We start from the raw sequence: 15558 nt of genomic DNA, 5'->3' as shown, positions 1-15558 counted from the left end.
GGCTGTTAGCCACAGTGTTTGTGTGTGTGTGTGTATATATATATGTTCACTGTGTCACACAGTGGCAAAAAATTTATATATATATATAATATAAAAATATATAAATTTTTTGCCACTGTGTGACACAGAGTGTTGGACTGGATGGGCCATTGGCCTGATCTAACATGGCTTCTCTTATGTTCTTATGTTCATGTATGTGATTGGTAGTGCCAGTGGCCTGTAAGGTTTCATCTTGGTTTGTCATATGGATTTTTACTACAGACTACCCTTCTAAGAAGAAGAAGACTGCAGATTTATACCCCGCCCTTTTCTCTGAATCAAAGACTCAGAGCAGCTTACAATCTCCTTTATCTTCTCCCCCCACAACAGACACCCTATAAGTTGGGTGGGGCTGAGAGGGCTCTCACAGCAGCTGCCCTTTCAAGGACTACCTCTGTGATAGCTATGGCTAACCCAAGGCCATTCCAGCAGGTGCAAATGGAGGAGTGGGGAATCAAACCCAGTTCTCCCAGATAAGAGTCCGCACACTTAACCACTACACCAAACTAAGCCATCTTTGATCAGTGATTTTCTCTTGGTTTTATTCCTGAGACTGATGTTCTAGTGGTTCTGAAAAACAGCTACATTGATACAAAAATTTTCTGTCTTGATAGTGCGACTATGTGAATGTTCCAACCACAGTGTTCACCCCACTTGAATATGGAGCCTGTGGCTATTCTGAAGAAAACGCAATAGAGAAATTTGGAGAGGATAACATTGAGGTACTTCAAAAATTCACCTGTTTTCTGCACTTTTGGGGGGATCTGATCCTCAGATTTTGTCTTTAAACCTTTAGCTATCTACGACATATATGGGTGGAGGCAGAAATCTTTGTTCTAAACAAAGTGATGAGAGAGAAAATGGGAATGGCTTCCTCTATTGTAGTCCTGCTTTATAGTCCACTTTCCTTATAATACTCTGTAAGTGTATGCTTGTCTGACATTGATAGGATATCATAGATAGGACATAGATATCAGTGGAGAGGAGTTCCACAGCTAGAATTTAGTCAGGATGTGTCCTTTCACCTGTGAGAAATGCTGCCATGTGCCTTTTCTCTCAGACCATCTACATAAAAGAGAACCATAGCAAGACAACCTGTATATGCAGCCTTCTGTGCTGTCTTCACACCAAACCCAAACCCTTTTGTCTTCTCTCATAACTGCATCTAGCACTCGTCAACAAGTGGCTGCATGTAAAAACACAAGAAAAGCTCTGCTCGATCAGACTTTTGGTCCATCTAGCTCAGAATCCTGTTTCATACACTGACTGACCAGTTGCCCAGGAGGGCCAACAAACAGGCATAGAGGCCAAAACCCTCCCCTGAGGTTACCTCCTAGCACTGGGTTTCAGGGGTTTACTGCCTCTGGATATAAAGGTTATCTTACCATGACTTGTAGGGACTGATGTTGTACGTTTCCGTCCATTAATACAAAAGGCTGCAGAACTAACACATAAGATTCAGTTGCTTTCTGTGGCTTTTGGCCAGGTCCTCAACCTATGACATTTGTATAACTATTACTACTATTATTGTTATTTCATTTATAATCCTGTCTTTTTACTCAACGGAAACCCAAAGAGGCATCCCTCATTCTCCTTTCTTCCTCTTTATCCTTACAACAACAACCCTGTGAGGAAGGATAGGCTGAGACAGTGTGACTGGCCCAAGGTCACCCAGCAAGCTTCCATGGCAGAGTGGGGATTTGAAACTGGGCCTGGGACTCCCAGATCCTTGCCTGACACTCTTTACTACACTGCACTGACTCTCGTACATCTGCAGGCCAGATTTCTGTGTGCACTTTTACCATTTCACGAACATCTGACTACTACAAGATAAGGCCTAACTTGGAGCATTTTGGAAGTCTTCTTTAAATGCAAGGTTTGTGAATGCTCCTGACTTTTATGGAGAGATAATCTTTGATCACTGTTGACATTAGTTCAGAGGTTAGAAATTAATGGCCACTTAACTTTAAAAAATCTTGACCTGTGTCTGTAATTTTGTCAGCCATCATATCATCTTCCAGTCATTTAGAAGCTATATGAATATTGATGTCTTTATTGCTTTTCCAGGTTTATCACAGTTATTTCTGGCCACTGGAATGGACTCTCCCATCCAGAGATAACAACAAATGCTATGCAAAAGTCATTTGCCACATTCCAAATAAGGTAATCCTGTTGTGCATCAAATATCAGGTTGTTTCAAGGGTTGTCATCATGGAAGATCAAGAAGGGTTTTTAATGTTAATTTTTATATACATACTAGGTAAATAGCATTTTAAAAAAAGAATTGTTCTTACAATGTTTATAGAACTTGTGTCTCTTTTATGTATCCAATTTGGAACAGTACTGGTGCCCTGATCTGGCTAGCCCAGGCAAGCCTGTTGTCATCAGAGTTCAGAAGCTAAGCAGGGTCGACTCTGGCAAGTACTTGGACGGGAGACCTCCTTGGAAATACCAGCAGTTGGGGGGCCAGGAGCAGGCTTTATTTAGCCACCTCTCCAGGCCAGGGATGGAATTCTAGCAGGAGCTCATTTGTATATTAGGCCATACCCCCTTGATGTAGTCAGTCCTCCTGGAGCTTATTAAAAAAGAGCCTTGTAAGCTCTTGGAGGATTGGCTACATCAGGGGGTGTGGCCTAATTTGCAAATGAGCTCCTACTAGAATTCCACCCCTGCTCCAGGCCCCCAGTAGGAGTCACCATGATTTCCAGATGTAGACACACACACAAAATACAAAAAAAATTGCAAGAGTCACTTTGGATGTTAATAAAACTGTTGTTGTCACTTTGATGGATATGAATGCTCTTTGAAAGCGCTAGCTTGTTAAAAGCCATCCACCCATACAGCTCTAAATTAAGTGTCTTTTTGAAGAGTTTAATAATATCGTGGCTGGAGTTCTCATTAAATAGCATCTTGTTCTTTTGCATTTGCACTTAAGGCAGCATCCACTTAATGGGGTGTTGATGCCTAACTTTTTAATCTTGTAATAAGGTGTCACAGACCCTGGTGAGTCTACCAGACGTGTATGTTAACAAGCCATAGTTTCTTCATAAATCCCATGTAGTCTGCACCTTCCAGCCTCCAAACATAATTCCCAAGTGCTATCCCAAGCTCCTTTGTACTGCCAGGTTACTGGCAAAGCCTCACTACACATTGCAGCCTTTTCTATACGTTTATGAGCACATTTGCTTATTGTATTTATTTAGGAAATGTTTTATGGTGCCTCTCCAGAGTCCTGCTGGAGGCATTTTACAAGTGAAAATAATACCATAAAATCATTGTAAATTGTCAGTATACAGACAATACAAGACATTTGAAAACTGGATTATAACATATCTCTTAGGTATTCAGCTAGAAAAAATGGTTTGCATAGGTATCTAAGGCCCATTCTCCTAAGGAGTAAGCAATCATTACTTAATCTGAAGAAAATTATAGTTAGAGGTTGTTCTTGTTTTTCTTTAGGAGCGTGTTATTGGTTTTCATGTGCTCGGTCCAAATGCTGGAGAAATTACCCAAGGATTTGCAGCAGCCATAAAATGTGGAATGACAAAAGAAATTTTGGACAGCACAATAGGAATTCATCCAGTCTGTGCAGAGGTGCGTATTAAAAACAGCTTTAAAGAAACTTTAGTCATTTGTGTTTGTTCTCACAGAATTTTTCCTCAGAGAACATAGAACGGCAATAATAATTTTCATGGTCACTGTTTTGCATCCTGTTCCTAATTGCTGCTGCCTTGAATCATAAACCTGGATGATGCAAAGGGACAATTTATCTTTCATCAGTGCAACAATAACTTTCAGACCCGGTATAAAACAGATTCATGGAAGATAGCTCTATCAGTGGCTGTTAGCCATGGTGACTAAAAGGAACTTCCTCATTTGGAGGCAGTCAGCCTCTGAATCCCAGTGCCAGCAGGTAGCATGAGGGGGACACATCAGCCTCTAGAGACCCTGTGGTTCAGTCTCCAGAGAAACTGGTTGACCACTGTGTGAGACACTATGCTGCACTAGATGGACCATTGGTCTGATTCAGCAGGGCTCTTCCTATGATCTTAATTAAAAACTCCTAGCCTTTTGAATGCAAAGATAATTATCTTTAATTTTGAGTAATACATCAAAAATTAGTTTGTTTTTAAAGTAAAACTTTAAAAGATCCAGAGAACTTCAGAGTTGTACCCTCATACTTTTCCGGGTAATTTGTTCTCTTATACAACAGAATTAAGAAACAAAATACCTGATTTGCTGGGATGCAACTTGTTTTGCCAAGACTGCTTAGTACAGTTTGTATTGTAGTGAAGTCTGAAGATTTAAAGGGAATGAAGGATTCATGAAAATAATTGCAGTGATTTAGATGGCATTCTTTTTTTTCTTTAAATGTGTTTGGAATTTTTATATTTTATGAAGGTAACATGCATTTGACAGCCCCAGCATACAGAGCAGTTTTGGACTACTGAACATTCAGCTCCTTGTTTTCTTCAAGAACTTTGGGCTTATTTGCATGGTTAACATGTGCAGATGCTTTGTTCTGCTTTCAGTTTATTTTCCCTTAGGGATGACTTTGATGCCAACTAATTACAGCCGCTTTGAACCATTTAGACTGAAGTGGATTTGATTTCCTGTAATCCGCCTACCTGTGTTTCTTTGTCTGCAAAACAAGCCTATCAGTTTTCCGATAAACCTTGACTAAAGGCAACTTACCAGGCTTCCTTTAATTTGCTTTTTTATCCTGAACTACTTTTCGCTTGGCTAAAAAAAGCATCATAAAAATGGAGATAGCTTTAGGGTATGTGTCAGGCCCAGCTGCTGTGAAAGCCATCTGTAGCAGGCAATGAGCAAGCCTCCTAGTAGCTCACACTACCAAGGAAGTCTGACCTGGAAGATTTTTAATAAGGAGTGGGAGTGACACCTGACCTGTTCTGGCCTGTTGACCTAAGGAGACTTTAATAATAATAATAATTTTTATTTGTATCCCACCCTCCTCGCCAAAGCAGGCTCAGGCTATTTCGTGGCAGATATCCCTGCAGTTCCCACCAGATGAATGCCTACCTGACTTTTTCCCAGTCGCTGCTTCAGGACCCTCCCCTCTTCAAGCTGCGTTATCCAGTGTGAGGGTCTCTGAGTCTGTGTTCACATATTGCCCTCATCCCAATTCCCAGGCATATCCCAGGAGCACGTTTGCAAAAGAATCTGGGGCATTGCATCACTTTTCATAGTGCTTTCCACTCTCTCCACCTACCCCCAACACTTAGACCAATATATGGTATGAAAGCATAGTGTACATTCTCTATGTAACATTCTTCTTCACATAAAGCACCGGTGGTTTGAGCCAGACATCAGAACAATCCAATTCTGGAATGTCAGTGGAATCAAATTTGAACTGTTCTGAGCTCTTTAACTTTACCTCCTTTGATACCTTCTGAAGCGGATGAAAACAGCTGAAGAGGAGAAACGCTCTCTGACTGGATGATGTGGCTTGTCCCCTAATTTTATTGATCTTCTAAGGAGGATGTTTCAAAAACAATCTGTTCTGGGTGGTAAATAATTATAGCTGATCTCAAAGTGTAGTGTGGCCTCACTGTGTGTTTTGAGTTTTGAGAATTTGATTCAGCAACATAGTGAGCATATCTTTTGCATTTTGGGGAGAGGCTGTGGCTCACCGCTATAGCACCTGTTTTGCATGCAGAAGGTCTCAGGTTTGATCCCTGATATCTCTATTTAAAGGGGGTCAGGGAGTAGGTGATGTGAAAGACTGTCTTCTTGAGACCCTTCAGAGCTATACCCAATCAGAGTACACAGTACTAACTTCAGTAGATCATTGGTCTGACTCAGCATGAAGCAGCTTTGTGCTATTCCTCTAAAAAGCAGTATCACTGTAGGAAGTATTAAGGGGGTCAATTAAATTTTATTTATTGAATATCCATGTTTCTCCTGACCACTTAAGGACCAAAAATGGAAAAAGAGGTAGGATAATCTGTTTTATGAAGAAAAGTTTGTAAATAGTTGGTGCTTTTAATTTAAGACCATGGGAGGGCTCTGACCTGGATAGCCCAGGCAAGCCCCAGCTCATCAGATCTTGGAAGCTAAGCAGGGTCAGCTGTGGTTAGCACTTGGATGGGAGAAATGCCCTTGAAATGCCCAGTGGGGAGTCAGGGGCAGGCTTTCAGCCACCCCTCTGAATATCTCCCAGGCCCCCAGTAGGGGTCAGTCACCAGAGAATCATAGAGTTGGAAGGGACCCCTAGGGTCATCTAGTCTAAACCCAAACATTTTATTATAAAAGATATGGATATTTTGCTAACCAAATACTTGAGCACAAATGTCAACTTGAGAGCTTGCATGGCTCTCTAAGCAGTTTTTAACAGGCACCTGAAGAATCTCATGGACAGGAGAACTTCACTTGGTTGTAAGGCCTACAGAAAAACATCTTGTACCACATAGCTTTGTCAGATATTCCCAAGGAGCCTGACATGACTTCCAGGTGCAATGTTGGGGAAATCGTTTCTCTACTGAAGACTCTAGAGAGCCCCTGCCCATCAAGAGTAGACAGCGCAGCATTAAACAAGCTTGGTATAAGGTAGCTCCATATGATCACTACCTATAGTTGCATCTTTTTAGCGTTTGTGCACAAACCACAATAAACCATTGTATATAATCAATTCACAGGTTGTCTTTAACAAAGTAATTGCTCTGGCACAATTCCCATTCATTTCATCAGGACCTATTTGAGAATCTTTTTTGTCTGTAATAGATATCTGCTTTCCCACAAGGCAAATTATCTTTGACCCATATGCCCATAGCTACTCATTAATGCTCGGCAGACTTCACAGCATATTGTACAGGTTTTTTTTAAACTCTCTTTCTGGTATCTTCATTTAGTGCATAAAGATCAGATGTACTTATGGTGGAAAGCCACATGGCTTCCCCTTAATTATTTCTTTTCATCTGTAAGGTCAGAAACCTTGAGAAAAAGAGTGAGAGAAGAGAAAGCAGTATTACTCTATGATGAGAATAGATCTATGTCTATAGCAGTGTTACCATAGGAAGGGGGAGATTGTGTTTTCCTTGCTGCGAAACCCCTTGGACCAGCAGTTCCCAACCTTTTTGGCACCAGGGACCAGTTTTGTGGAAGACAATTTATCCATAGACGGGGTGGGAGGCGATGGTTTCGGGATGATACTATTGGGCACTTTATTTTGGTGTGTTGGTTAAGTGCGCAGACCCAAGTTTGATTTCCCACTCCTCCACTTGCAGCTGCTGGAATAGCCTTGGGTCGGCCATAGCTCTCCCAGAGCTGTCCTTGAAAGGGCAGCTGCTATAAGAGCTCTCTCAGCCCCACCTACCTCAGAGGGTGTCTGTTGTGGGGGAGATTGTGAGCCACTCTGAGATTTGGAGTGGAGGGCAGGATATAAATCCAATATCATCTTCTTACTATTATAATTACTACATTGTAATATATATTTAAATAATTATATAACTCACGGCCCGGTTGCTAACAGGCTACAGATCGGTACTGGTCCATGGCCTGGGGGTTGAGGACCCCTGCCTTAGACCATGGGTTTCCTGGAAAATACCCTGGTAACCAGCTGCCACCACTCAGGCATCTTGAGAACATCTAGACTTACCCACTGACAAGGCAGTCTTCCAGAACAGTACTAGGAGAATAACAAAATAACTAATCTGGTAGCAGCTGTGCAGTCTAGCACATGAGGAAGAGATTAAGAGAAATATCCCAGAGAAATAGATTGTACTAAGTGAAGCAAAAAAAAAAAAAGAGGCTTATGACCAGTTGGTCCGTGAGCATGGTATAGAATAAAGGAAAGGAAAAGGACAGCATTTTCCATCATCACCATATAGGGAAAGGAGAAAAAATTATTTTCCTTTTCCTCCCAGAACCACAAATACAGTGATAATGAGTGACATTAAGAAGGAAGGCAGAAATTTGCCTGCCTGCTTGGTAGGGTTGCCAGTATTCTGCAGCGATTTTAGTGTACAGCACTGAACGAAATGGGTTTGAATGTTTTTACAAGGCTCCACCCCCATAACCAGAAAATTTTTCAGACCCTGAAAAAAGGGGGGGGGGACACTGGTGGGGCATGACATAACTTCTGATGTTACAAAAAAAAATGATAAAGCAAGGGAGAGACCCTTCCTGTAGCCCTTCATTGAAGAGATGGAGAGAGACTCAGCCTGCAGCTGCTCCTTAAAGAGAGCCAGCCTGCAACTGCTCATTCTCCCCCCAACAGCATAAAGAGACCTTGTTCACCACTGAAATGTATTTCCTCTTCGGTTGCAGCAGCAGCATTTGTTGGAGGAGCTAGACGGCCACTCCGGTGCTACCCCCGCAATGAGCAGTTGATGGGGACTGACTCGCTTGGCAGTGATGGCCTCACTGTGCCTGCACCAGCGAGCCAAGCCACCCTGGGTCCCATGATGCTAGGTCACATGGCTGGGCTGGTGCAGGCCCAGTGAAGCCACCAAGTCAGTCATCATGAACCGCTCACTGCTGACTGTGGGGGAAGTGCTGGGACAGGCCATTCAGCTCACCAGTTGTCTCAAATTCGGGTAGGGGTGTTGCAGAATTGGGAGAGGGCGCTGCCTCAAGCCCCTACCTGTGGCTACAGGGGTGCAAGTCACCCTCTTCCCTGAAATGAAACTTGCTTCCATGCAACGATAGGCTGGTCTGGTCCAACAGGCACTTTGTTGACCTTCAACATGGAATCTGAGTTCAAATCTTCCCCTTATTTAAGATCCCTGGGCAAGTCACCAGCTGCTTGAATTCATTTTTCTGTCTGTATGATCACATAATGGTGAGCTATTTCACAGGTTCTTATATGCATCAATGATACTGCCCAGGGCTTTTTTTGTAGCAGAAACTCCTTTGCATATTAGGCCACACACTCCTGATGTAACCAATCCTTCAAGAGCTTACAGTAGGCCCTTTAAAAAGAGCCCTGTAACCTCTTGGAGGACTGGCTACATCAGGGGTAGGGTTGCCAAGTCCAATTCAAGAAATATCTGGGGACTTTGGGGGCGGAGCCAGGAGACATTGGGGGCAGAGCCAGGAACAAGGGTGTGACAAGCATAAATGAACTCCAAGGGAGTTCTGGTCATCACATTTAAAGGGACAGCACACCTTTTTAAATGTCTTTCTTCCATAGGAAATAATGAAGGATAGGGGCACCTTCTTTGGGGGCTCATAGAACTGGACCCCCTGGTCCAATCGTTTTGAAACTTGGAGGGTATTTTGGGGAGAGGCACTAGATACTATACTGAAAATTTGGTGCCTCTACCTCAAAAAATAGCTCCCCCAGAGCCCCCGAAACCTCCAGATCAATTCCCCATTATACCCTATGAGGAACGATCTCCACATAGGGAATAATGAAGACGTTTCCCTCTCCTCCGCACCCCCCCCCCTTCTTGCAAATCTGATGTAGGGGATTGGCCTCTCTACTCATCAGACAGCTTCTTCACAGCAACAAAGAAACAGAAAATTGAAGCCTTTCACCACCTCCGGAGGTGCAAAGGCACATGGTCCTTTGGGGCGGGGCAGGAAGCAGCCTGGGAAAGCTCCGGCTGCTGCGATGGAGCTGGGTGGGAAGGGGAGGGGCAAGGAGAAGCTGCTGCGATCCGAGGTGAGAAGGGAAGGGAGGAGGAGAAGCATCGGGGATCGGTGGGAAGGGGAGAGGAGAAGCTGCTGGGATCTAGGCTGCATGGGAAGGGCCGCCATTCCCCCCTGCTTTCTGGATTTTTGGCGAGCGGGGGGAGGAGACTCCAAATTGGGGGTCCCCCACCCAGGCGGGGGATTTGGGAAGCCTAATCAGGGGTGTGTGGCCTAAAATGCAAATGAGTTCCTGCTAAAAAAAAAAACCCTGATACTGCCAATCATAGTTGTCGATGCTGAGCTAGATGAGACAGACAGGCAGAAGTATATATTCATATATACATTTATAGTTATATGTGTTTCTCCTTAACTATAACAAAAAAACCAAGATACTTTTTATTGTTAAAAATAAAAACTGGGAACTAGTAGATTTCTGGTACTGGTGGAGAGTAATAATGCTGTAATGATCTAACAATTCCTGACTTTTATCAAATCCCCCATCAAGCCATTTTGCGTGTATGTATGGGGAGAGGTAGCCTTCATAAAGGCTGAGACAACAAAATTACATTGGTTTGCTCAGGACTAGCAAAAAGACACACGTGGGGGGGGTGACTGTTGTGAGGACAGGAGAAGGGAAAATGTCTGTCAATTGGTCAGAACTGGGAAGACCCAGACTTTCTTGCCCACATGACAGCCAACCTGGCTTTACTGTGATCTAAATCCAAAACAGCACAGCAAAGCAGGTATGGAAAAGATCACAAATAAGTAAAGGAGAACCTGAGTGGTGTATAGAAGCAGCACGATGCTGTACAAAAGGCAAAAAGGCGAAACAAAAACTCATGTCCCAATAGGATCACATCCAGGGGAAATCGCCCATGTGGAGATAGCCGCAGTCTCCCAAAACACTTTTGGCTACAATTTTTCCAAAAAGATTATATTAAACCAGTTTTGAGAAAGATCACAGCAAAACAGGAGAAAACACAGAAGCAGGACAAATAAAAGAAAATATCATGTGGATGCTTCTGGAAACAGCACTACTATAAGCAGGGCTTGTAGAAAAAACCCAGCAGGAGCTCATTTGCATATTAGGCCATACCCTTGACACCAAGACAGCTGGAACTGCATTCCTGCTCAAAAAAAGTCCTCGCTATAAGGAAGCCAAGGCAGAGCAAAATAATCTGAGTGGGAACAAAACAAATCTCATAGTTGCAGATTTCTGCATCATGCATCTAATGCTATGAAAAATGCATTTGCTTTTTTGTGATTGCAATTGTGTGCCTGCCTTACATTCAGATTATATTGACCTGCATATTTCCATTGCTTTTATGTGCTTGTAGTTGTGTTTATACTTGGCATCCTTTTTGTTCTGTCTGTGTGGTTTTTTGCTCCACATTCATATTTCTCAAGGCTGTTTTAGTGTTTTAACCCTGATCTCTGTAGTGATTGTAAAATCATTTTAGGTTTCTTTTCATCTTCCACAAGTTCACGGCATCTCCAGTCATTCATTCAGTTTTACAAAGTCAATCTTCATAAACGTTTAAAATGCTATCCCTCCAGAATCAGGTCTGTGGGACACCCCCCCCCCCCCGCACCCAACTGAGATGCAAAGGAGAAAGAGAATTACAATAATGTTTATTATTTAAATAGCATCTCCTGAGCGATTAAAGAACTTCATCTCTGTTTTCTCTGAGCACATAGGGGGCTGAGCAAACTGACTTTTTTTGGTACCCTTTCTATTCTCCTGAGTTCCATCAAACTAAAAATCATCCTTGTTACATACTTCTCTGACTTTGACATTTTGCCAAAAAACAAATTTTATCATAATCTGATATTTTTCTAAAAGCAGAGACACTCCTTTACTATTGCATTTTGGTTTTATTGTGTATATGGCGTGTGTTTGTTTGTTTTCTCCCTTTCCCCTTCACCTTCCTTTTCTAGAAAGTTAGTTCATTCTCTGTATTCCATGCAGTTTATAAGCTGAGCTTTTTTGAACCCTGTTAGTGTGTATTGTCTGTGTAAAGGTTTTATTATGCAGCTTTTTATTTTGATCATATTGTCTTGTTGTATCTCCCTCTTGAACTTTGCCTGTCTGAATCTGATCCTAGGATAATATAATAGATGTGTTGTTCTAAGTTTTTGTCTGAGGGGGAAGGGGATTTAAAGGGTTAAGTATTTGTGTGAATATTTGACTGCACTTGTATATTGTTTTTAAAAGTTCAATTTAAAAAAAGAGAATGCAAAAAAAAACCCCTAAAAATAATTTCCAACATCACCAAAATGCTTTTGTTTTCCTTCTTTCTTTTTTAGATATTTACCTCTTTGTCAGTGACAAAGCGCTCTGGTGGAGATATTCTTCAGTCTGGGTGCTGAGGTTAAGCCCCCCCACTGTTGCTGTTGCCAAAGACTGGCCTTCATCACCATTGCGGATTTGCCCAAGAGCAGGTGGATGCAGTTAGAAGAAAACCCTCGATAAGTTACGTGTGCTCTTCTCCCCCACCACCACTCGCAGTGAGCAGGGCAAGCGAAGCATGTTAAGAACTGTCAGGCTACTATTGGTGATAGAATGGCAACCAGCGCAACAGTGGGGCCAGATCCTGTCAAGATGCTGTTTGGTATGAGCATTGCCAAGATGCTTTCATGAAGTCACAGTCTAAAACCAGCATCGTTTGGTAGGCAGTGACGGAAAGACTGCCGGCGCAAACTTGACACAAAGTCTTTTCCCTCCTGAATGAAGAGCTTCCTCAGACTCTTCTTTTATTCCCACTTTCTCAGTTTGTTACTTTGGAATCTCCAAGGAACAAAGTCAGTAGCAGTATATCTGCATGCCCCCTTCTGTGGGCCACATTCTTTGCCTGGATTTATACAGATCAAGAACTGATTGTGTTTCAACGGATGGTTCTAAGAAGCAAAGTACTTTCATTTTATCTCTCTGTTCCTAGTTTGCCCAGAGCAATACATCAGAATCAGATTCTAGGTATTATGCCACTGCTGTTCATTTTTAGAAACGGCGTCTTACAATCACGCTAGTGACATTTCCCCCTTCAGTACCACTAGCCTTATGTGGATTATTTATAACCATGTTTTGGGATACTCTGTCAATGTTTTCTTGAATACTGTTCCAGTCATTCTTAAAATTTTATCTGTATTTAATGAAAATAAGAGTAAAATATTTTTGCGTCCACTGAAAATTAGTGTGAGTTCTTAAAACCTGCTGCCCCAAGGGCCCCCCCACCACCACCACGCACTTGGATAGCACCCTTCTTTTGGCTGTTGTTTGGTGGGAAGTGTTTTGAGGGAATTGTAAGTACTTTCACTCCCAGATTACTATGTGGTTACCATGGAAAACAGCCATCCACATCTTTTCACGTATTGTCTGGGATAAGCTCATGTAACAATAGTAACTCAGTTCAGAAGTTCAGTGGTTGACTCAGGATTGATTCCCTACATAGACAGAATGCCTGCTGAAGTACCTCAGAGATTCCCTTAGGCCAGCAACTTCTACACAGCTGTCAAGGAGTAGCTGCAGAGGTTTTTTAGGACTTCATATTGCCATGTCCTTCTGGAAAAGGGAAAACTGCTGCCACCCCCATCTTGAAAGCGGTGCTTTTGCCTGAAAGCAGTGATAGATGTCATTTGTGGATCAGCCTCTGGGTTGAGCGAAACAAATGGAGAAGTTCCAGAACCAAAAGCCATGGCTTGCCTTTGATTAAAACCAACAAAAACAGCACAAGACAATATGCAGGGAAAACGGGAACCAATCAGAAATATGACAACACATCCAGCCCAGTGGCTGGAGAGCTCAAAAGCTTGCGTGTTACGTTGTGTTCTTTTAGGTAGCCTTAATGAAAGGCAACTACTTGGAATTGAATTTTGCTATACTTTGCAAAACATAGATGTTGTAACAACTGTACCCCATCCCCCAAAATAACTCAAGACATGCAAAGAGTTTCTTGTATCTTAGGCAAGGTTTGTCTTTGCCCTACCAAGATTCATGAAAAACTGCTTTATTAAGTGTGATCTTAGTAGTGGCACATAACCATATAAAGCACATGCAACATGTGTGATTACCTCATCCCCTGTGGTCAGTATGGGAGCCCTGAGAGTAGGGTTGTCAGTTCCACCTCTGGTCCCCAGTGAGGGATGGAGGGGCAGGTTTGTCAGATCCAGGTTGGGAAACTCCTGGAGATTTAGGGTTGGACAAGGACCCCACTGAGGTATAATGTCATAGAATCTACCCTCCAAAACATCCATTTTCTTGAAGGAAACTGATTCTCTATAGTCGGGAAATAAGTGTAGCTCCAGAGCATTCCCAGGTCCCACCTGGAGGTTGGCATCCCTACCTGAGAGTTTATCCAGTGGCCTCAGTGGCAGAGAATGAAGACAGATGTGGACTCCTCAATAGGGGTGGAGGAAGTTTCTTTGTAGCAAAGGGTGGTATCAAGGTGCCTTTTAGTTATCACATTCTCCGTTTGCTCTGAGTGGGTCAAAGCAGCCACAGTTCAAAGGGCTATTTCCCCAGTCACTTTAAGTGTGACTGGGACAAAAGGCCAGTTGTGAAACTTTGTTTCCGTTACCACAACTTGCAAGTCATAGGCAAGAGGTTAGCAAAGTTGCGCAATTCTGTTGATTCATTGGCCTGCATCTCTTTCTATCCTCTTATCTTTGCATATTCCTTAACAAGCAACTTTGGCTTTTGATCATACAGAGGGACTCCCAATTGAATGGACTTCTGAACCTTGGCCAGTTTTTTACATCACAATTAGCAAGTCTTTTGCTCAACTATCTCACCTCCATTCCTGCACCCAGCCCAGTATTGTGACACAGAGAAACTTTTAAGGGCCTTTTTAGCATCTGGCTTTTCAGATCCTTTAGCTGTTTTCCCAGACTTGCTGGGAGGTGAGAATGAGAAGCAATCTATCTCGGAACCTTGTTTTGGAGATCCATATATCTCACTAACTTACTGTTATTTAGAAACATGACTCCAATAGATATTTGCCTTAACCCAGCTATGGGGCCATCTATGCATGGAAACTGTTTTCTGCCCTCTTAACCCAAACTGGATGAGGAATAATGAACACAAAAAAGGTGCTGTACATGCAGTTTATTGTCTAGTCCAATCGAACTGCCAGTGCTGTGCATACCATGTTCCAATCAGTATGCTGACAAATACCACTGATCAGCAACGTAGATGGGAAGTGGGAACTGGTTGTCATTCTTCCCTGTTTCTTTCTCCCTTCAAACAACAGGTTAGTGCTATTGCTGATTATGCTGACCAGGGCCACATCCATATGTCATTCGATCAGGGTTACAACTAAAGCGCAAAAACTACATTTTTAAACCAGATATAGATATACCAAAAGGCAGAAGTTATCTGTCATCTTCAGTCAATAAAACCCATGCTTGTCTTTCTCTTCTTCACAAAGTAGGATTTTGCATTCCTTCAGCAGGAGACAGCTTGTCAATGGCAGACATGGAGCCAGGAGGTGTCCATCGTTGGCTAGGTACAGATTCTATCCCACAGCCACTGTAGCTAATGGGCACCTTCATTCTGCCAAGAATGTGACCTCCTTTTCCAGTAATTTGTTAGTTTTACTGAGTCACAGACACTGCAGGGCTAGAAGCAAATTCATACAGAGATTAAATAGGTCCGTGTGTGCGTCAGAATGAAGTTTGCTGAGTCTTCTTTGAAGGATAAGGGTGCCATTATAGCGGACCCCATGGAGGCTGAAACCCTGGCAGATCCTGAGGCTTTCAGAGCCTCTAACTCCATTGGGCCATTGGGACTGTGTCCTGTGACCAGAAGACAGGGCCAGAGACTGAGATTGTTGAGGAATCCAGTGAAGAGATTCTTCTATTGCTGGGGACCCTATGGGCATTCCCAGAATTCCAAGAGTGGAAAAGAAAGAAAGCCCAGGCAGAAGT

General features: G+C 42.8%; 1 protein-coding gene across 1 annotated transcript in view; it reads left to right on the top strand.

Annotated features, from left to right (window-relative positions):
* The window catches only part of TXNRD1 (thioredoxin reductase 1), a 95454-nt gene extending 82630 nt beyond the window's left edge, over positions 1-12824 (top strand). The window contains exons 14-17 of the mRNA XM_060245586.1: positions 654-761; positions 2107-2202; positions 3499-3633; positions 11944-12824. Of these exons, the coding sequence (XP_060101569.1) occupies positions 654-761; positions 2107-2202; positions 3499-3633; positions 11944-12006 (402 nt within the window). The 3' untranslated portion in view covers positions 12007-12824. The remainder of the gene's footprint in view (positions 1-653; positions 762-2106; positions 2203-3498; positions 3634-11943) is intronic.
* The last annotated feature ends 2734 nt before the right edge of the window (positions 12825-15558 follow it).

Source organism: Heteronotia binoei, chromosome 8 (genome assembly GCF_032191835.1).
Source record: "Heteronotia binoei isolate CCM8104 ecotype False Entrance Well chromosome 8, APGP_CSIRO_Hbin_v1, whole genome shotgun sequence".
Lineage (NCBI taxonomy): Eukaryota > Metazoa > Chordata > Lepidosauria > Squamata > Gekkonidae > Heteronotia > Heteronotia binoei.
Note: the sequence above shows the minus strand (reverse complement) of the source record. Positions and strands in the feature narration are given on the sequence as shown.